The sequence below is a fragment of the Mastacembelus armatus genome, chromosome 9 (assembly GCF_900324485.2).
Source record: "Mastacembelus armatus chromosome 9, fMasArm1.2, whole genome shotgun sequence".
Classification (NCBI taxonomy): domain Eukaryota; kingdom Metazoa; phylum Chordata; class Actinopteri; order Synbranchiformes; family Mastacembelidae; genus Mastacembelus; species Mastacembelus armatus.
Genome location: NC_046641.1, coordinates 6,525,384 through 6,548,775, shown reverse-complemented (window position 1 = coordinate 6,548,775; position 23,392 = coordinate 6,525,384). Strand labels below are relative to the sequence as shown.

Sequence of the window (23,392 nt, the reverse complement as noted above, 5' to 3'; positions counted from 1 at the left end):
AATCATTTAATTACATGATGTCAAATTTTCCCATAATAACTGCTCACAATAAACACCTTCTGCTGTGTGTCACTGCCTGAGCACACACTCAGTGAGTTCATAAATCACACCAGAGTGCTGACAATTCAACTGTTGTTGCTTGTTGTGCTTGAGGAAGGCAGAAGACATTTCCCCCACTAAACTCTTCCTGTGCCACCCGCTAGATGTGATAAAACCCTTCCACCTAATGGCACCTCTGCTCCTTGTGCCGCACCATCAGCACATCAGCTCCTGAACAGAGCTCTTCATCAGCAGACCAGTCATGGCACACAGATGAAACTTATTACTGCCTGTTTACAGGAGTGGCAGACATTTCTCCCAAAAACAATAATCTGGAGGTGGCTGTTCATGGTGAAACTGGGGTCTGTGAGACCTTTTATCCCCAAAAGTCATGGCATGAATTGTTGAGAAGTATGTTGGAGTTCATTTGGAAATTTTGAATCTCAGTATCTTGAATTCATGTAACTATTGCTGTAAAGGTGACAGGGATTTAAAAAACTGTTCAGCTGTAACACAGTACGGACACAAGGCTGGCTGCACTGACCCGAGCTGTAAGGGCTGGCTTTTAAAAAGGGTCGAGAGCAAGTTGGGTTGTGCGGCTGATTTTACACTATTGCATGGAGACTGCAATCCAGGTGATGCATCAGCCAATGGCAGCAAGCCAGCGCCAGACACTGGTATCAAGGTTGGTACAGGTGATGGATGGAAGTGAAGCACCAGCACTTGCCAAGCCATTCAACACAGCTGTAAATCACATGTTTACGGCCGGCTGTAGCTCTTTGTCCCCTCTGCGCCTTTCTCTGATGTCAGCAGTGCATTATCATTTCTAATCAGCCATCGGCAACCTATGGGAAATGGATGGGAGAAGAAGTGGCCATCATTCCATCTCTGTAAACATGATTTACATCACAAACATGAATGTCTTGATATTTATAGACCCATTTATGAAGTTGAGTTCAAACTCTGAAAGCTTTGGTGTTTTGTTTTTCGATAAAATTTTATTTAATGTAATCCATTTCACGATGACATACGTGTTCTGCAACCGTTTGACAGAAGTTATATGGCAGCAAATGTGACTCCTGTTAAAGCATTTACAATAGAAGATACATTCATCACATGGAAGGCATGCACAGTGGAAGTGCATGATGTTGAATGAAGCAAATTACTCTTGGTTCTAACAAGCCCGGCGTACAACCATGAATAATTATAGTTGTCACCATCCTTGAAGGAAATGAACAATCTTGAAAGTGACAAGATAAAATCTGCCCCACGCAGACACGCACACAGAACTGTTCATAAATCTATTTTTTTTTCTGCTGGAGAGAAACCCCAAACACCGAGTTACACAGAAAACCCAATATATATAGAATTTTTTTTTTTTCCCATGGTGATTATGCAGTAAATTCAGGGGAAATCAAAGCTGTGATGCAGCAAAAAACTGGCCATTTAATTTGAGCAATTTGAAGATATTCTCATGTAACAACTGCCCCTAGTGACTATGTTCAAAAATGGATCAAACAAAAGCATCCTTGTACAAAATAAATCAATTATGTTAAGAAAAATAAGGGTACAGTGTAAATATATATCATATTTATAATTATCTAACTGTATTTACAAAAACAGCATGAATTATGCAGTGGACCACAGTGCTGTATGTCCCTTGGTAGTGTTTTGGTCTGAAAAGCAGAATTTAGTCCTTCACTACTGATGAAATGATCATGGAGGGGAAAACAAAAAAAGCTGACAGAATCACAGTCAGTCCTTTCAATTCTCCTGAACCGTGGAATACCCGAAGTGGAAAGAAGAATCTGCTCTTTTGTGACACTGTGACAAACTGCCACTCCCGTTAATACAAAGTGCCCCATAAACATCGTCACTGCCAAGAACTGGAAAACAGCTGCACTCTTCAGTCCACGTGATCCAACGAGTTCTACAAGGTGTCTCCAAGCTCCTTTCTCACAGAGCACCAGTTTTTTTTTTTTGTTTTTTTTTTTAGCTTCATCTCTGGGAATGTGGGGAAGAATCCAACCCCATGAGGCAGGGAGTGGAGGAAATGTCAATGTTTGTCTGAATGGAGATGAGGTATCAGCGTTTCTTAATGGCTGCCCCGTTAGAGTGGGGAGGAAACTTTGGCAGGCAGGGCTCCTCAGCTCCGGCATCGTGGGAGAAGACCGAGTCCTCGCCGGAGGAGCAGGTGGAGCTGCGGGTGTCAGGGTAGTTGGGAGAATATTGGTCCAGAGGCATTGAGAGATCCAAATACTCCTTCAGGTGCAAAAGAAAAAGAAGAAAAGTCACCTTTCACTTCCACAATAGCAATTTCTGATTCTTCTTTGTACAATGAGAGAAGGACTGACCTGGTTGGATGTCATGGCCAGGCAGCGATCCAGGTCCTCTACCAGCTGTTTGAAAGTGGGTCTCTGAGAGGGCACAGCATGCCAGCAGTCCCTCATCATCATATACCTGCACAGGCCAACAAAGTCCAAATCAAGCAGTGAAGATTATCTTGCCTTTAATATCTGAGCGTTCATTCCAAAAAAAAAAAAAGAAAAAAGAAAAAAAAAGAACTATATTAAATAAATAAATAAGGTGTATGTTAAAGAATGTTGATTCTTGTCAGGAGTAGGTGAATCTCCTGTCTGCCTGTAGCTCTAAGGTGAACGTGTTAAATACAAAGCTGTGTTCCATTCAGAGCCCACTCAACCTCTGAGCAATTTGTTTTATGGGTCATCACTCAAACAAAGGTGGGGATTCATGATGTCGTTGCCAAGCACCTGGGATTTTTCTGGCATGCAACAACATGGGTAATGTAAATATTACTACAAACTGTTGGGATACACAAGACACAGCTGCGACTTGAGAAGTACAAGTACAGCAAAACTATTTTTAGTCATTTCATTTTTTCCCTAGAGTTATAGTGTATAGGCTAAATACAAACACACAAACTGAACTGAAGTTAGAGGCTTTTGACTTCCTTTAGTAGATTTGAACATTTTTTCTAAAGATCCATCAGTTTTGACAGTGCAAAGTCATTTAGTAAACCTTCATTAAATATAAAAGTCTGAGAAACAAGCAAAATGTTTAATTTTAGGCATCTAGTGTTTCCTTACAGCTCATGGGTGCATGTTGAGGGCTTGTCCATGCGGTGACCTTCCTTCAGCAGCTTGAACAGCTCTTCCACTGGGACGCCAGGATAGGGAGAGCCTCCCAGGGTGAAGATCTCCCATAGCAGCACCCCAAATGACCAACTGCAGACAGAAACAGACGGCCGCTTCTACATTTTCTGCACGACTAAACCCTTTCCACATTCCATCAAGAATGAATTGGAAAAGTAATGACACCTGATACTTACACATCACTCTGGTGTGTGTATATCCGGTCAAACAGAGCCTCGGGAGCCATCCATTTCACTGGTAAACGACCCTGTGGGAAAGATGTGCATGATATGGTTATCTACAGTATATTTTTATGTTTGTGAAAAACATTAAATCAAGGAGAAGAGGACTTACATTGGTGGTCTTCTTATAGTAATCAATGTGGTGGATATCTCTTGCCAAGCCAAAGTCAGCAATTTTCATCACGTTGTCCTCCGTTACCAAAACATTGCGAGCAGCAAGGTCTCTGTGGATGCACTACAAAAATAAAAACGGACATTACTAAAACAGAACCTTTATCCAGAGACTCAATCTGTTGAAAATATTTGCTGCCCAAATTCACGTCAATTTCTCAAACAGAGCTGCTGCTCTGGCTGATTCTGTGTATTTAAGATGGAAGGTTGAAATTGGCTGGTTGTATTTTATGGTTACCTTCTTGGAAGCCAAATACTCCATGCCTCGGGCCACTTGGTAAGCACAGGACACCAGGTCTTTGATGGACATGTTCTCCACGGGAACCTGGTCTGGGTTATAGCAGTACTCCATGCCTGGCGGGCGTCGAGCTCGCAAGTACTCCCGCAAGTTGCCCTTGGATGCATATTCTACTATCACATACAGAGGACCTGGAAACAGTGGGGAAAAAGTAAGGATGAATAATTTCATCACCATGACGCAGTGTGATGCTCTAAATGGAGACATCAGATATGACGACAGCACCAGAGAAAGGCTAACCAGAAGATCCAAAATCTTCCCTGCAGGAGCATAGTTATGCACTCAAAGTAATGTGCATTTACTATACACCAGAAAAGTCACAAGCTGATCACTATAAATGGGAAATTAGATTTAGTTAATAATTTAGTTTAAATCCTAGGGTCACAGGCAAATAGATCCTGTTAGAAAGTTCTAACAGCTGGGAAACAAAGTGGAGAGAACACTGAGCTTTGTGTTTCAGCAACAGAGATGTGCAGCACAGGGTCATTAGGGCACCGTTTTCCTGTAGTTTTTCACCAGGCATGATTAGAGAGAAACGGCAGTAGCTGTGGTCAACTCAAACTGTGAGACTGGAAGCTGGTGTCAGAATCATTTATTCATGCTGTTCTACACATCTCACAAAGTATTGTTCACAGCAAACACTGTTGTCTGAGGGACAACAGGATGTGTGTTGGCCTGAGCAGACCAGGGTAGGTCAGTAGCAGGCCTCTGTCTGTCTGGTCGTACCGTCCTGTGTGCAGGCTCCCAGTAGATTAATGATGTTCTTGTGTTTCCCAATGATCTTCATCATCTCCATCTCTGAAATCAGATCAGACAGGTCTTTCTCTGTGGCGTCAGCTGGAGGGAAAAGAAAATAAATCATGTTAGGGTAATTGGTCAGTGTTCTGCTGGTGAAAAAGCCCAAAAAGGCCTCACAATAATCACCTTGCGAAGTACACCAACACTGCAGCTCTTGCATAGTTAGGCTGGTGTTTGTCTTGGAGAACGCTCCCAGGGGGAAGACACTTTAAGTACGAAACAATAAATGCTACTTTCCCTACATCCTCACTCCTCTGTGCAGTTTAATGAACACCATTTATATGGGATGTCAAGGGTTCTCATAAATTTTTACTCCACTCCCCCATTTCCACAATGGCTGGGATCCAATAGCAGATGTCTCTTAGAATCTGTTCCTCACAGCTTTGGTGTTAAGAGTCTGGACTCAAGGGTTCTGTTAAATTTATTCCCATACACTGACCAGTTTTCCTCTTTGCAAATACATGACTTATTACTGCTGATACTGTTAGTTTTAGTACCCAAACCTACTGTGTACCCCGCACATCTGAGAACATTTAAAAAGAACAGCTAACTTACATTTCAACATTTTGACTGCGACTTTGGTCACACGGTTTGGTTTCTCTTTGTCAAGACCCAGTGCCTCTCCCATCACCACCTGACCAAAGCAGCCTTCACCCAGTGGCTTCCCGAGAACAAGTCTGCAAAGGGGAGAAGAAACAAAGATCAATCAGTAACATACAGAGGTTACCTGAAAGCCAGTATGTGTGTAGGGCCTGGTCTTTATTACTCTTTACATTGATTTCAAAATTATGTTTTGCTACATTTTATACACTCAGTTGTCATACTATTATGGGAGTTATGCTGCCAAAGCAAGATAAACCTTCTATCAGTAGACTAACCTTTAGTTCATATGGCTCCCTTGGCTTCTAGGGCATTTTTACGGTTAAAGGTTTTGTCCAGAACATACCTGTCCCGGGGAAGCTCCCAGCGTGGATCCTGGGGCAGTTCGTACTCAGACACCCCTGACAGCATTGGAGAGCCGCTGGAAGAGAGGCGGGAAGGACGGACCAGCATCACTCCAGAGTGGATGGAGGAGCTCGAGTCCACAGACACCTGAGGTAAAGAAGCCTGACATTACTCCCCTCATAGTGGAGCAGACATCTGTATATTACCTTATTTAATCAACAGTGACCACAGAATAATGAAGATTATAGAGCAGCTGCTAAAAGCCCTAAACAAACCACTCAGGTTTACTATGCTCATGGAGCTTAAGCACTCACCTGATATTCAAGACCTCAAAGATCTACAAAAACCTGAAAGCTCTAGGATGTTTTTAGTGTTATCTTATTCATCAAAAGTGAAACTATACACAGGTCTTAGTCAAATATATTGTAAAGCTTTAAGTTAAAAAAAAAAACATTGAACCCATGGAAAAAGAAGAGAAGGAATGTACAAATATTCCAAACCCCCTATCTACTTTCTGTTACCTGTCTGCGCAGGGGGATGCTTTTGGCCAGTTTGTGCACGGCCAGCTGGCTGTTGAAGTCACTCTTCTTCGAGGAGGTACGAGTCTTGACGATAACTGCGATGGCAATCATGACAGCGATGAAGAAGAAACCTACACAGTAGATTACCACCTCCAGGTAGGTGTGGTTGGCCGGAGGGTAATGTGGGACAGCTGGATTGAAGGGGAGGGATGCAGAGTGACAGGGGGTAGGGAGGGGTGGGGTCAGCTGTCATGGATGAACTGATTGTACAGACACACACCAATGCTTGCACACACGCACGCGTGCACACACACACACACACACACAGCCTACCTAAGCACACGCACACACACAGCCTGCCTAAGCACACGCACACACACAGCCTGCCTAAGCACACGCACACACAGCTATTATGTCTAAAAGTCTAAAAGCCAGAGCCTTTGACACAGACAGATGGGATGCAAACTCCCTAAGCACAACATTCTTCAATGTGCAAAGTTGTTATAGTCAGAGCAGTCAGGCGTTCTACAGGAAATATGTTTTGTTATTACACTTGTATATACCCGTCGGTGTGCAAAGGATCTGACTTTCACACAGCGTCAACAATTCACACACAATGTTCAACACTGCAAACCATTACAAGCTAATTACAGGTGTGAAACAGCATGAGCTTAACACAGAAGTCAATTTTGATATGACCAATTCTTTCTCATTTGGCAATGTTTTTTGTTTTTTTAAACAAGTTGTGTGTTGGTGCTGGTAAAACAAAATGTCTCGTTTTATAAAAAAAAAAAAAAAAAAAAAAAAAAAGGATTTATGAGCCAAGTTGCAAAAATCATTAAAAAAAAAAAAAAAAAAAACTGCAGATCTTGTTTTTTTCCTCCCATGTAGTGAAAACACCAACTTTTGTTAATACCAATACAGGGGATGTAACAGACATTTTAGTCAAAAAAAATAAAAACTAGGACATGCCTTGGCTTGGGATGTGGCTTTGTGCACAGGATCTAGGTCTTACAAATACCAGTTCTGAGTGTGTTTTTGTTCAAACAAAAACATTCCTGTGGCATTAAAATCCTTTTGACGCAGTTTAATTGTACTTGGTGTTACCGTCATTCTTGCAGTTATGTTGAACAGTAACTTGTTGATCCATATAATAGCACATATTCCTGTCTGGTGTGGTGCTTAGCCCATTTTGAAATGATTGCTTATATGTGCACACCTCAACTCAAATGACTTTTTAATGCACAAGAAAGCTTTACTTGGCTATGTTAGTTGTTAACCACCAGTAACTGTGTAGTCACCCATGTGCTTTGTCCTAACTTGACTAACATGCTTGTATTTACATTTTAGATGTACATATGCACTCATAATGAATCTCCAATTACAGTATCACCACTGAAAATATTGTTATGGCATTTTGTTTCCTTATGTTAGTGGGAGATTATCCGCTACAACTGTGCTGGAAGTATTACATGTAGAACAACGCATCCCAAACCAAGGGAGCCCTATGAACTGAAATGTACCATTACACCCCAACCCAACACCAGCAACACAAGTGAGCTGCACTTGTGTGAAAAGGATGACTGACAGGCAGCTTGATAATTGAACAAATGTCCATTCCCACCCTCAGGAATGAGACACATCCACTGCAGCGAGCCAATTATCAAAGCCAGCTGCTGTGCTCACAGCAGGAAATGACATCAGGAATACATGTCATTTGTAGAGCCTGTCAGAGAAATCAGCTTTATGCCGAATCAGATGAAAACACCAATTACAGAGCAGAGGTAGAGAGAGTTCAAAGTGAAATCTGATCAGAGCTGCCAAACAACCCTTCTATAAAAATGAGGTTCAAGTATGTTTCTATAGTATGTTTCTTGTCTTTAAAATACTACTGGCCTGTTTTAAAGCTTAATTGCTTTGACATGGTAAACTACATAGCAGACAAGTTTTTGGTTGTTTGGCTTTCTGTGATTCAAATTAAGACACAATGGAGCATGGCCCATATGTTTCCATCTAGAGAGTGTAGATGGAGCAGCAGCCATGCACAGAGAAGAAGGTTTAGTACTTAGTAAAATGCACTGAGCCACCTCCTCTCACATTTTTAATAGAACGAAGGTCACATGATACCTTGTTCTGGTCAATGTGAAGGTGGACAGCCAGGCTAAAGTTGGAAAAGGGAAAGCAAAGAAATAGAAAGAGCGACAGAACCAGATACCTTCAAAAACGGTCAACCATGCAGAGTGATGAGAGAACCCGATAGAATTGCCCGCCAAGCAGGTATACTCCCCAGCGTCATCAAAAGAGACATTTCTCAGTTGGAGGACTTCCATTTCCTTGTCCGTGGTGTTAAGGCCAGCGGTCTAGAAAATAATACAGGAAGACCCAACAAGAGGCCCAAGAGGGGAATCATGAGTAAAGGATTTTGAAAGAGAAAGAGGATGGAGGAGCGTTCTCCTCATCAATCCAGCACCATCTGCCCAAAAAGTACCACCAAGAGCCCCTGCAGAGGACTCTGTCAGGAAGAGCCCTCCAGTATCTGTTAGTGGAGGAACTGGTTAGGTTGAGTCTGCACTGCTGATACCCACATAGGGCCACCCTATCACCACATCAAATACCTCAGTCTCATCTCTACATGCACGAGATGGGCAACATGGAAAACTCCACAGCAGAACAGGACACACTCAGACACACACTTCTGTCAACTATTTGAGCCTTAGACAAACAAACGGGGTTTGTGAAACATCGGTAAGCAAAGGAGGACAGCTGGAAAATAACCAAACAAACCAAAAAAAAAAACAAAACAAAAACAAAGGAGAAAGAGTGCATGTGAGCTATGCATGGAGGATTTTGAAGGGCAGGTGAGCGAGAGTAATAGAAGGAGATGGCAAGAAAGGCCCTTATTAGGAGGGCACAGCACAGGCATGGGGCAGGAATGAGAATGGATCCAACATAAACCTAAGACAAAACACTTTCAACTGTTCTGCTGGGAATTTTCCATAGCGTCATTTACGGTCAGGAGCACTGAGGCAGAGGAGAGGGAGGGAGAAACAGAGGGAGGAGAGAAACAGCTGAGGTTGTCTTGAGTTAAACAGTCCTAGTTTTTCCAGGTGGTCTTAGAAGCGTCTCCACTGTCATCCCTGTACTGCTGCGTGGTGGTTACCTGTGGGCTCATATTTGATGACAGTCAGCCAGGCCGACTGATTGGCCTCTCCTATATAATTGGACACTTTACATATATACTCTCCGCTCTCCTCCTCAGTCACATTGTAGAGGGTCAGCACCTGAGCGTCCGAGCTATTGACCCCAGAATGCTGGAAATAAAGACAAGTCATGTGCAACACAGAAATTAAAAAAAAACACTGACACTGGATGTTTGAGTAAATTCATGTGGCTTATTTCAGAGTTTGAAAAGCAAAATCAGGTTTGAAATATTTACAGGATGGACTTTGGACTCCTTTCATAGACACATCTGGAAAAGAACTAACATAGCAATAAAGAAAAATAAACTAATAGGAATGCCTCAAAAGCAAAGTATTCGGCTTCTCCTCGGTATTACTCAAACTACTGTAGAGTCAGGCTTGTTGTAGCAGGACTGGTCAGTGTAAGCTCCTACCTTTAGGATACGGACATATGGTAAACCATCGGGGCCAAAGCGGCTACCGTTGACCTCGATATGCTTTAGCCACTGGATGTGAGGCTGGGGGTCGCTGAACACCTTGCACTCAAACTCCACGTCACTACCCACCACTGCAGTGCGATTAGCTGGCAGGCCAGCCTGCAGGATAGGTCTGTGTGGAGACCGCTCTGAAACACACACACAAATGTTTGTTTTCAAGGAGTGAAACAAATGTGCAATATTAAAAGACAAACACATGCGCAAATATTGAACCGTACAAATGATACTTCTTATGTCCAGGCCATTTACTGGAAACAGCCTGGACTGATGGCAAACAAGGTCATTTCTGTTATTTGGTAAACTACAGACTGGAATTGCTCATTTAGAGAAGTAAACTATTTCCCCATGTATGATGAGTTAAGTGTCTCATCTGGAGCCGTTACTGTGAAATGAAATGTTCTTGCAGCTCATTTGGATGGCCAATAACTCCTCAAAGTAAACACAATCTGGCTGAGTTTCAACCAGGACATCCACTGGGACTTAGTGAGCACTTGTGCCAAAACTTTTCGCTTACTGAAGCGATCTCACTGCTTATCAGACTCTAGACTTCTGAGGTCAGGCAGACCCCATGGGACAACAGTGACAGAGGAAGTTGGACTGTGATTTACAGGACCAATGGTGTAAGAATGGGCCACAGAACAGGTCCTAGAGGAGTCATCACTTCTCTCTTCAGCATGGAGTCATCACTTAAGGACAAGTAAACAGGCTTAATTTATCAAAAGGCCAAAAAAAAAAAAAAAAAGACCAAATAATCCCACAACACTACAAGATCGTTCCCTTTAATTCTGGGACAAGATTGATCGATTAATCAGGTGTACTGGGGTAAGACATTTATGAAACAGATCCAACAGAACAGAGGACCATGAATATTCAATATTCAACAGGTTATTAAAACAGATACTTACCAACCACATCTAGCTGGTAGGTGTGATTGATGCTGCCATACTGGTTTTCCACCACACAGGTATAGCTTCCCTCATCAGAGGGAACCACAGATTCCATGATGATGGTCCACATGTGGTCCCGGACCTAAATGTTTGGGAGGAGGGGGATAAGGTTACTGTGGCTAATGTATAGAAGAACTAGACAGCAATAATAGAAGTTATACAGTCCAGACAGATTAATGGGTATTAATAGTTATAGAGCTTATTTATTAAACAGAGCTGGCAACTTCCAGCTGTTTGCACAGATTCTTCACCAACAAAAGAAATCCCTGCAGGTAATTTTAGTTCCTGATCACAACAGAAATGGAAAGAACAAACAATTGAAGCCAACTATACTGTTCATGAATCTAATTTTTATTTTAATTGAATTCAAATAAATGAGGCCAGTAGTGAGTAATGCCAATGAGAGCTAGAGCTAAAGTTCAATTCTGTGTTTAACACCAAAAACATGAAAGAATTTTTTTTCTGCATTCTCTCAGTATGAACCGTTGTAAATCAAAATATGTTCAATTGAAAGGAACATCTAACACATTCGATGATGTGTGATGTGAGAACAAAATAACAACTTCCTCTTCTTGAAACACCACCCAATGTTTTAAACAGTGGCTCTTTGTCTACCTAACAAAGACCATGGAAAATGGGTACATGTGTAATATACAGCTGGCCCAGCCTTTCTTATTAGCACCAACTGATGTCTGGCACTTTTTTTCCCAAGACATGTTATAATTTTTCTTCCATAAATCTGCGAAGACCGGCAGTGTGTGATTAACCAACAAACCTCTAAGGCAATGGTAACATCAAACATGCATATACACAGGCCGAGCCATAGAGTTTCCCTCATTTAGCTAAAAATGTCTGCCTGCTGCCAGATGTGTTGTGCTTGGCTTCATATACATGTGGTTTACATTATTCCCTCCCTCCTGCACGTCTCCATGCAGACGACATGAACAATAGAAATCTGGCCATAAAAGCAGGAGTGTGGGAGGGATGAGAGACGTCCGCGGTCACTGCTGCAGACCTTTGCACCTCAACTGAAAAAACAGCAGCCAGATGGTTAAATGTGCTGCCTGGCTGGATGGTGGGCTCAGAGGGGACAAAGTGAGAGGAAGCTAAGAGGAAACCCCTAAATGTGTCCCGGCTGGGGATGGAGAAGGCAAGGCTGGACCAGCTTACACCTTGATGATAAGAGCAGATGCAGGGAAGGAGAAGAGTTGTTTCTTATCCTCTGTGAACACCTAATACCCCCTAATACATAATCAATTATATGATGGCTCATAAGGCCGTGGATTACTACAATAGCTGGCTTTCATAACTTACTTGTGCTCAAAAGGAAACAACTGATTACATTAGAGCTCAAACCAAATATTAAAAACGGTTTAATTCGGTCATTCTCTAAAGGTTTCATGCCATTTGAAGTAAATCCGGTATATGACAGGTCCATTCTACACTGCTGTCCTGCCACACCTACAAGTAAATATAGAGACTGGTGTAAACTTTCTTATCAACTATTATAAACTCACAGTTTATCAGCAGTTAGCATCACATTTGAATGCTGTCTGCCTGGAAATGGGAAGATTTAACAAAAAGGAGTAAACACACCACATATCATATATATCACTAAACAGGCAGGTATCATGGTAAAGTTACTACTGCGTGGATGTAATTACAGAAAAGACGACGCACTGATACCCAGAATGAGGACAGCCAGTGTTATCCTTCATCCAAATGAACAGCTAGGATTGCCCACCTGGAGGTATAATTACTATGGCACAACGTTCCTTTTTGTGGCATAGGGTTTCATCTTGCATTGTTTCTCAGGTCAAACGTGAAACCTGTCTCTGCTTTTCACTTGAAGAAAGCTGTTCTTACTCGAGGGGAAGGGGTGGTGATCTAATGTGGAAATGAGATCACTGCCACATCTCCAGTCATAGGGACCAAGGTCGAAGCAATGCAAATGCAAAAATGCTAAGGAGGGTCACAATGAGCTGAGGAGAACGCGTTTTTAAAATATTTGTCTTATTAACCTTGAAGCCTCCAATACGATGGTCTCTCTTGAACTCCTTGCCATTCTTGTACCATTTCAGAGTAGGAGTTGGGTTGCCGTTGGCCTGGCATCGGAACTTTACAGTCTTACTGGCTGGGACAGCGTGAAGCTTTTTCTCCATTTTTTCTGGATGTGCCCATTGCGGGGCCATCGCTAAAGAACAAGACACAAAAAAAAGGAAAAAAAATAAATAAATAAATCAGTTAGTATAGAATAACAAATACATGTGTTCTATAAATCTCAGCAGGACACAGTGCTCAGAGTGAGACTTGTAGGTCGGCGTGCATGCCATACTTGGCAGCCACTGGATTCTTGTGGGTAGTTGGGCAGTAGTAGCCAGATGATGATGCCTGTGTCTTAACTACCCTACATACAAATTGGAAGAGATTTAAGGTTAACCATGTTTAGTCACCACAGGGACATTCCTCATGTGAAAGCTGTCACCAAGGTAGTGAAAACCCTCTGATTCAGAGTGAAATCATTCCCTCAGATGTGACCCACACACACACATGGTCGACCCACAACTGAATCATACAACTCAAATCACCAACCATTCCTGACAGTCACTCATAATCCCGTGACTTTGGGTGAGCGAATAATGCTCATCTGTTGCAGTTGCATTAGATCAGAAAACTTACGCAGCATTTTCTGACTACCCAACAGTTTGGCTTCCTCTGATGAAGACTCTTCATCTTCATCATCATCTTCAGATGAGGCCAGGGTATCAACTATTGAGACACAAAGCAACTGTGAGATTTCAGACTAATTTCTTTCTTAATGTACATCAGAAACAAAGGTGTATGTTCTTCATATATAAGAAAAGCAAAAGGTCAATATATAGCTATACTATTTCATCTGATATTTATTCAATAAAAGAATTTTACAGAAAAACTACATCGGCTGCTTATTTATATATGCACTGCTGCCATTACTATACCTGTGACGTTGAAGAAGCTGCTGTGGTTGCCAAAAGTGATGCATGCGTACAGTCCAGAGTCAGTCAGCTCCACAGTCTCGATCTCCAGCTGGCCGTTGCGGATGCGTGTGTGTTCTCCATCCACGATGATGACATGGTCTTTCGTCCAGTTGACAGCATGAAGAGAGTCCTTGGCAGAGCAACTCAGATCCAGACGATCACCAAGATTGAGTGTGTACAGCTCTGCTTGCCTTTCTGCAGACACTGAAGAAAACACAGGACATAAATCTATTTCAGCAGGCCATTTAACACTGCATGCAATCATCAACACCCTATGAACACACACAAGTTTATATATTTGGGACAAACGCTGACACATTCGCCAGGATAACCACCAGGATTACTGAAAAAACTGCACCACATCGTAGGTTGAATAAATATGAACTGAGAGGGGTGCAGTGTGTCTAAAATGTTCAGAGTGCTCTCATACAGAACAGGGCTCTATATGTACTGTAAACAGATCAAAAAGTACTTTAATCATGAAACAGGGTCCAAAAGACAGCAGGAAAGTCCTTCCCCAATTTCCTACCAGCACAGTGCCCGTCTAACCTCTACCACAAATTAAATTGAATCCTAAATGAGTCAAGGGCCTATCATCAGGAAGGCATGGAGCTACATGGGAAAGGATGGTGAAATTTAATTAGAGGAATGAAGAAAGGGGAGGCGTCACAGAGCTGGACACCTGAGCCCCCCGTTGTAAATAACTACATAGTCCACAAGGAGGAGGGGGTAACCCAATTATGCTTACACACTGTCCATCACAATGGTGGTGTTTGTCTCGTTACAAAGGTAAAGATTGTCAGCAGCCAACTTTTTTGACATTCTTGTTATAGAATCACACGATACGCTGCTCTGACTACATCACATAATACCATGATGTTGTGGACATGACTCCAAAATGCTGGCGTTCTGCTTAAATTAATCAAAACATTAACTGATTCTTAAAATAGCTGCTGATTCATTTTATGTGAACCGACTGATTAATTTATTGTTTCAGATTTGTTCCACGTTATTTCGTTGTAGCCAAGTGACATCTCCACAGTGTAGCACTACAATGTAGAATCACTTTCATTTTGCTTGTCCTCCTCTCCCATGTCCTGCTGTCCCTTCAGCATTATAAAAACAAAAAACAAGCTAATCGAATGCAATAGTGATGAGCAATCCCTCAAAATACGATTATTCTGAATTGTTCTCAAAACATGCTGTGAGATTGTAAACACACTGTCACACAAAAGGAAGCACATCTAAATAACATAACCTCAGGACAACATCAGCAAACCTGACTAATCCCTCCCACCATTACAACAAAGGCCTCTAACAATAAAGGAGGAGAGGGAGCAGGGAGAGTGAGCCACTGAGCATGTGCACAGGAGCGAGCGAGAGAGGGCCTGCAGCGGCAGGTTCTAGTGCCAGTTGCTATGGTGACCCCACTTGGGCCTAGTAAAGGTATTTCCTGGATCACATATGTCTGACAGGCCCTTAATCCCAGCAGGAAAAGGGGCCAGGGGGTAGGATCAACTTTCTCCTCAAAAACAAAACCAAAGGGGGAAAGCAGAAAAGGCATTTAGTGATGGGCTGCAGCTACCGAACCTGGACGCAGCCTTAACCACAAGGTCTCCATGCTGCGTGTGAGGGCTGACCACTGTGGTCCTGTCCCTGCTTTCTAAATAGAGATCACACTGATAAAACTGTGTCAACATCCTAGCTGTTAATCTGACTGCAGACATCATAAAACGCCCATAAAAGCTGTAAATTTTGTGCTGTGCGTTTTCAGAGACCAATCAAGACCATCTGTGACAACTTTCTTAAAACTGAGGTTGGATACAACACACAGCAGTTAAATCAACTTAACCACAGCCTAACAAAAAGACACAACATTTTCTGACCAACTCAATGTAGAACACATACAGCAACAGACTTGTCTCGCTCACAGTAAATTTATTTACAAGCCTTCACAGGGAGGTAAGTGCCAAGTTTCCAACATTTCCCTCGAGTCTGAGGATGTTTCATCTCAAATAATCCTGATCGGATTAAAATGGATTAAGGAATGTATTTTCAGAAAGCAGCCCATCTAAAATGGGTTCTCCCGTGTTCCTCCAAGCAATTGGAAAAATTGATTGACATCATTTGAAATCAGCCTAATTACATAAATCATGAAAGGAGTTTTGCTGAAGAAGAAAGCACTGAGAGGTTTTAAAGAGAGAAAAAAAAATAAAATCTTAAACTCAGTAGTCTGTAAATTCACGATCAACTAAAAGGAAGAGTTGGCGCCAGTCTATGGAACCTTCTCTGGCTACAAGATAGGAAGCAATATGCCGCGTGAATGACTTCTGGGATTTCCTGTACTCACTGCAGTCATGGATGAATGCAGTAGAGTCCGGCTGGCTGAGGCGCTAAGGTGGCACACAGAGAAAATGGCTACGACAAGTTTCCTACTCTACTGATTTGACCACACCAGAGTGAAGGGGTGGGTGACACATAGAGGGGATTGATAAGAGACAAAAGGCAGGACCAGCAGGAAGGAAAAGAATAGGACAATGCCTATTAGCAAGCTCACCCCAACCCCCCCCCACCAAAAAAAAGATCCACCGAGGTAGCGTCCCTACTGAAAGCACTGCAGTGGAGGAGCTTTTCATTCCTAAATGAGCCACTGACAATCAGTGTGATTAGCACTTGGGAGCTACGAGAATCACTGTGCAGTGCAAAGTAGTTCCAGTGTCATTTAAATGAGTGCAGCTACATTTAACATTACATTATGTCTTTAATGGACAAACACAGTAAAACCAGGACCTCTTAAATGAAGAAAACTTCTGTTTGCTCCACTGCAAAGATTCAGACAGTCTGAAAAACTCCAATAAAAAGCACATACACAACACTATCCTTTCCCATATTTAATTATCAGGTTAAAGTAGCTTCAACAAAAGGGAGTTTTGTGCCTCAATGAATCATGAATATTTATGACATGACTTGCCCTATTGCTATTTCAGAAGCTTCTTCCCATCAGAGTTTTAGCTAAAAGATTAAATATGTAAGCTGAGATGCTATGTTAATGAGAAGCAGAACTGAGTCTGTATCAAAATGACGGATGCTTGAGTAATAGTTAATGGTAACAGGACAAATACTCAACAAACCTGGTGTTAATCCTTTAGGTGCACTTGTTTCATTTGGTGTCAGAGTGAGAAGAGAGCACAGAGTCAAAGAAAACCACTCGAAACAACACAAAAAAACTTACATTCACTGTTATGACATGCATCAAGATGATTTTAAACTAAAAGGACGTTTTGCAGAATGATCACATTCAGAAATGATTTAAAGGCCTGTAAAAATCTGAATGGCTGTTCATGTGGCCCCTAAAGAAATTCAATGAAGCTGAATTTGCTGAGGGAATATTCTCTTCTTATGTGATCCACACAAAACAAAAACCCCAAGACAAACAATGAAGCACGCATAAAACATGACCATTTCCATATAACTATTTTGTTTCCCCAACCCCTAGACAAAAGGAATGCAACCAAATGCTTCTGCTGTGATTGTTTGTCGACAGCTGAAGCCATCCGTCACCCAGCAGGGAAGCGGGGGGAAAGTGAAGCATTCCCAAGCTAAAGTCTGTGGGGGAGCAGAAGCAAAAGCACAGAGGCGCAGAGATAGTACCTGGCCATTTGGTGATTAGAAGCTGGGTGGAGTGTAAATGCATCAGACTTCCCCACCCCAGTGGAAATTTATAGCTCACCTTAGAAGATAAACCTTCTCCTCAGAAACTTTATCCTCGAAAATAAGGGAGGGCTCAAAGTAGCATCTTCTTTCTTTTTTTCAAAAAACAGGCTAATTTATAGTTTCCCTGGCAGTTAACTCCTCTCTCGGTGACAACAAATACCTTTTCATTACAAAAGGAGGAGAAAAGCAGGGACTGCTAGGTAGTGGGGCTGCCCTTGGGCTACAGATGGGAGTCATTTACTCCTCCCTGTCCCAACGCAGACTTAAACACAGCCACACAACGTTTATTTTAGGGCTTACAGCCCAAGAGAGACCCTCTTGGTTAATTATTCTAATTATAACTCTAAGCTTCATCATATTCTTTTGCTGCTCTCCACTTCCGACTGCAGAGTGTAAACATCTAAACTCATCTACCCACAAGTCCAGGCAGCTATTATATTGCTGGACTGTATCCAAGAGACACATTTTTAAGGATTCAATTTCAGTGCCTCTTTCCCCTCTTCAGAGTTGAACTTGTGTAACAGCCAGACTATTTCACAATAAATATGTTGCACCGTCCAGTTTAACAACAAAACAAACTTATGGACCATTCATATTAAACGGGAACCATTTTCTAATAAGCACAGTAGTATGAACTGGTTTAGTTAAAAGTTGGTTAAAAGGTGTTACTAATTGTCAGAAACACAGATGTGCCACATCTGCCTCAGTAAAGTGCACTCAAACGACATCAGAAATGGGGGCGGTGGAGGAACACTGACGCCACAAAGGACTTTACCAAAGCCTGGTGTGTGTTAAGATTACGTTCCTGTACAAAGAACAAAGCTTTGATTAACAATGCACTTTTTCCTCAAGGCAAGAGTCAAGATCAGACTTAATAAGTTTGGAAGCAGTTACTTGGTATTTAATAACACTGCAACCAGAACTAGAAAAAAAGCACTGCGCAAATGAAGTGTGAGTAGCTTTAACTAATGAAGCCATCTTACCATCATCGGTGTTGGCAGGCCGGCATTCGGTCCTTAAAATCGGGGCGCACAAAGCCAGAAACAGAAGTATACTTTGCCTCATCAGCATCCTGCTGAGGGAGCTACAACTGTTGGCTTTTCTGTAACTCCATTCAGACTTTTGGGGCATCAGCAGCAGGTCATTCACGGTGCTCAGCTAGAAAATAGAATAGCACAAGTGAACAAAAACAAATGAATCCATGATCACATGAAAATGCCTCATTCCTTCATGATCCTGTTATCAGAGGGGGAAAAAATACAATACCTCAAAATCAATACAAGGTACAAGTTAGTAGGAAACATCCGCTTGAAGTGCACTAGACAGAAGATAAAATGTAACATGCAACAATGAAACCAGGCCAGTTAAGATCTCAAAGCAACCGCTCCTTTGCACCATAAATCGGAAACATACCAGAAAAAAAAAATCTAATGTATTTTTAAACAAATGTTAGTAGATATTTTTGATGACAAATAAATTACTCATTGGTTAAAAAAGAAGAGAAGATTCTGTATGTCTGCAAGGGTCAAGGTAGGTACTTCAGCTTTTAGGCCTGTTTGTACAAAAACACTGATAAGAAACTGCAGAGCACCAGGCTTGGTCTGATAGCTTGAACAAACAAACAATGGGTATGTCTTGCTCATTTCTTAGGAATGAAATGTTGTTTTTCAAAACTTCAAAGTAGCGACTGGAGCCTAAACTCATGAACACTGTCATCAGTCAGATGATGCCATGTCAAGTTAGCGGTTTGTGCTGTGGGAGTACTGTCGGAGGGAAAGGATGGACAGTATCCTTCAAAATGGGCCATAGTTCAGCGGGTGACCGTCACATATACACATCTGCTTGCATCATCACCTCTGCCGCATCTGGACCCAGAGATTAACACTCACCCTCAACCCCCCATAACCTCCCTGGAGGAATTTGTTTAAGGCCAAAAAAAACCCTGCGGCCTGTTATGTGACACTCTTGTAGAGAGGCCGCCGTGTCATCATTTCCACGCTGAGAGATCTATCACCTAACAGTTGGTTTTGTCCAAAATGACCCCCACCCCCAAAACCATTTGCTTCCATGAGTTGCCAGGAGTTTCTCAAACAAATGCTGCTTTTTAAGAGTCTTTTCTTTTTCCTGAGAACACAGGCTGGATCAGTGAAGATTTTCAATTTGAATCCGAAATAGCAAAGTTTATTCTATACGACAACGGCAACATGAGCATCGCGCCTGTGTCGAAGAAAACCCAGCTTGGTTTATGTTTTCACACACAGTCATGTTCAGATGCAGCTGTGGTTTCTTTAAGAGCCAATCGCTTGTGTGAGCATTCATCACTGAAACAGTCATTGTGTTCTCCTCAAAACCAATTCAATTTCACTTTCCAAGAATGGTCTAGTGTTCCAGCAGCTGAGCCGGACCAGGGGGGTTCAAGGGGGACGAAGAAGCGTGGTCATCGCCGCTCTGTAAGCAGTGAGTCAGTGTTTGGGAGGGATCCAAGAAAGTGCTGCTGCTGCCAGACAAGGAACCGCAAAGAGCAGCCGACCACGTTCCCTGGGCCCTCGTCACTACGACAACCGCCAATAATTGAAAGAGGAGGAAGTAGCTTCTTTAAAGTATGACACAACGCTTTGTCATACTCCACTCCCACAGGAGTGTGAGTTAAACTTGCAGTATTACAGTCTTACTATCCACACAGAGCACACTCATCTTGAACTTATGAGCAGATCTCAATAGAGACTGACTCACACGTTGGCTTTAACATTAGCAGCAAACAGTGTCAGCCCGCCAAAGATTTCATAGTCCCGAAAGAAAAATAAATAAATAAATAAATTGTAGTAGTAGTCCTATTTTCTTCACCGCAGTTTTTACTTCTACTTACTATTAGAGCTAAAAACTAAAACAATAAATTGATGTATAAGCTAATATTAGCTTATCACAGATATGTGGGTGATACTACGACATTTTCATGAAACAGCAAATGATCTATACGGATATACTTACCCCCAATAAGCTGTAGCATCAAAATGAAATACCAAGAACATCTGAGCTAATATCAAGTGTTATAATGTGTGCTCAACTTACCCCCTTTAAAAACATCTTTATTGAGATCTTTCATTAATTTTATTACTAATACTTTTGGTAAAATTGATGGAGAGGCAACGTGCTTTTTCTTATAAATAGCAGAAACAATCGTATGAAACAAAACTCATTTAAGAAAATCAACAAACAGCTCAGACAATAAAACCTCTAACTTTAAAGTTCCCATTTGAAAAGGATAAATTTAATATTTTTCTGCCTTATGAAAGCTGTGCAGGATCACATGATTGGTAAAATGACACTTATTTTATGTGGTGATAAGAAACTGTGAAAATATGGCAAAATGAGCAGATAAGAACATGCAACAACATTTGGCTTCTCTCGTTATACAAACACGAAGGCTTGTAGAAGCCTAAACCATAACATTGCCTGGATCATAATTGCTGTTCACTGCCATTCATGCATAAAATTCCTCAGTTCCCAAATTCTGTAGACCCCCTTCCCTGTTAGGTCTGTGCGTCCAGCCACAACAGGCCAGTCTGCACATGGCTGCACTTCAGTGGACATAGGAGCATCAGACCATTTTCCTAAGGCTACTGTTTTCACAAAAACAGACACTTCTGTTTTTTTCTTTACAGCCTCACAATCTGAATCACTGGTCTGCCATAGGGGGAGATCAGCTGTCCTGACATTACACTTAAATGTGAGGACAATTAATGACAAGCCAACTGACACCAAGCCATTTGGTTGGCTCCTAAATCCAAAGCACAATCAGATGTGATCTGCAGGTATGTTTTCCTAGACACATGAAATCATGAAACCAAACTCTACACCTGGACGTGATTCTCACACTCACGCAGACCACATTTCTTGATTTAGCTATAGTAAATACAATCCTACAGCTCAAGTGACAATAATTCAGTGTCAGGGGAGCAGGCAATAAATTAGAGGGCAGGACAATCCCTCACTTCTCATTACATGGCTGGGGAAAAAAATTACTTTTTTCTCCCTGGTAAAGTCCCTGTGGACCTGCTGCTTTCCTAAACCATCCATCGTCTCCCTCTCCCATTATAACATAACATTTAGAGCTTTGCATGACACCAGACTGGCCCGTGCACACCCAGACTTCATGACAGATGTAGTAATGATGGCGTCCTCTGAGACTGTAAGATGTACCTCACTTCACTGCTTTTCTGAAGAAGTGCTTTGCCCCAAGATTGGAAAGAAACAAATGCTGTTGACTGAGCAATGACTGAGCTCTCTTGGTTATGTCTGGTAGTTTAGTCTGAACCTGTGACACAGCAAAGGACATGACCAAGGATGTGTAAGGTAACAAGACACAAAACAATGAATCTTACGAGACCACAGAAAGAGGCATTTATCCAATAAACCCAACTCGATCGCCTAAAGAGAACAACACATCACATGCAAGTTAACCTTTAGCTACTTTCCAGGCTTCACTCTTGATGTGGGCAGTATTTATTCAAGTCAGTGATCTAATCTGATTAAAGGCGCCTGCTGTGACTTTACACAGAAGATAAATCAGTTGTAGCTGGACTGCAGGCAGCGTTTGGGCCCTGTGCTCTTCTGTTTAGTCCTCTCATTGTGAACCATGGTGGAGCCAACACACAGTTTACCTGTTTTACACGTTTCAAGGGAGCTAAATCAATTTTCTAAACAACAAAACAAAGTCAGAAACTATATACCTGCTTCTCAATTTAAACGCCACATCAGGTGAACTGTGCCTGCTGTGGGACAAGAGTTTGGTCAGTGAAGTCAGACCTTGCTCCAGGCACGTAAACACGACGTAACGTGAAGCCAAATCAAAGCCTAACGGGATAAAAGACGCCAACTCACCTCAGTGGCGGGGGGCTGCGAAACAGCCAGCGTTGGTCGGAGGAGACCCCGGGCTGAGGCTGGATGCTGAAAACCTCCAGGAAAATGTATATCCACACTTAAATGCGTTGCCCCTTAACGAGTTACTCCAAAGTATCGACGTTTAGCGCACAGGTTTGCACATTTTCCCCCAAACTTGTGCGACAGAGGAACGTGCGTGCCGCCCTCCGCCAGCCACAGCCACACACACACACACACACACACACACACACGGAGCAAACTTCCCAAACGCTGCTGAGTGTGTTTCAACTCTTACGTCGCGCTTGAGTCCGCGTTTCCTCTCACACGTCCTCTACCTCACCAGCTGGGCCACACAGCCGAAGAAAGGAGCCGAGAGCAGCCTGTGCGGCGGCTTTTGGTAACGTTAGTCCCTTTATCCCGAAACGCTTCGCTCGCCACGAACTCAAATGTCCTCACGTCAGAAAAAGTTGGTCAGCTCACTCTAACTACACACCCGACGGCCTTTGTGCCTCGGCCTGTGTCCTCACAAAAGAGCGGCCCGTAAATGGATCCCAGAGCGCATCTGTGACCGTCCCTGGCGGAGAAATGCTCTTAAACAACGAGAGTCCAGGCTGCTCCAAACCTCCCCCCTTAAATCTGAGACTATGCGCATCCTCCGGACCACAGTCAAGACAGAGGCCGCAGCACAGACCACCTCCGGTCTCTATCCGTAAAAATAAAAGCCCCAATGAGCAGCTTCAGCGAAACCAGGGGCTCCACACGGCCGGCCTCAAGAAGTGCATTTATCTGGTACCTTCATGCGACTACAGTGAGAAGAGCTGGTTAAAAACCTTACTCAGCTGAATATTTATTTATTTCTACAGCTCACATTCTGACTGTGCTTAAGGTAGAAATGACTCTGTAGACACTGGATGGTTTTGCAAGACTAAAGGGACAGTGTTAATGCAGAGTGTTAATGTGTAAATATTGTTTGTTCAGTGTGAGCAGTAAA

The 23,392-nt window shown here is 42.5% G+C and overlaps 1 protein-coding gene across 5 annotated transcripts; it reads right to left on the bottom strand.

Annotated features, from left to right (window-relative positions):
* Positions 1-1,017: 1,017 nt before the first annotated feature.
* Positions 1,018-23,057, bottom strand: fgfr1a (fibroblast growth factor receptor 1a). 5 transcript variants are annotated; one of them, XM_026321320.1, is made up of 18 exons: positions 22,402-23,057; positions 18,504-18,678; positions 13,768-14,010; positions 13,469-13,558; positions 12,811-12,983; positions 10,748-10,871; positions 9,780-9,970; positions 9,327-9,477; positions 6,161-6,357; positions 5,647-5,792; positions 5,256-5,377; positions 4,629-4,739; positions 3,843-4,033; positions 3,546-3,668; positions 3,389-3,459; positions 3,147-3,284; positions 2,394-2,499; positions 1,018-2,301 (listed from the first exon to the last, which is right to left on the bottom strand). In XM_026321320.1, exons 2-18 carry the CDS (start codon positions 18,649-18,651, stop codon positions 2,125-2,127), a joined length of 2,502 nt encoding a protein of 833 aa, XP_026177105.1. In that variant the 5' UTR covers positions 18,652-18,678; positions 22,402-23,057; the 3' UTR covers positions 1,018-2,124. The 5 variants fall into 5 exon arrangements, with proteins under 5 accessions (XP_026177105.1, XP_026177108.1, XP_026177107.1 ...); XM_026321323.1 differs by having other exon boundaries at positions 6,167-6,357; XM_026321322.1 differs by lacking the exon at positions 9,327-9,477 and adding an exon at positions 8,382-8,526.
* Between the last annotated feature and the right edge of the window lie 335 nt (positions 23,058-23,392).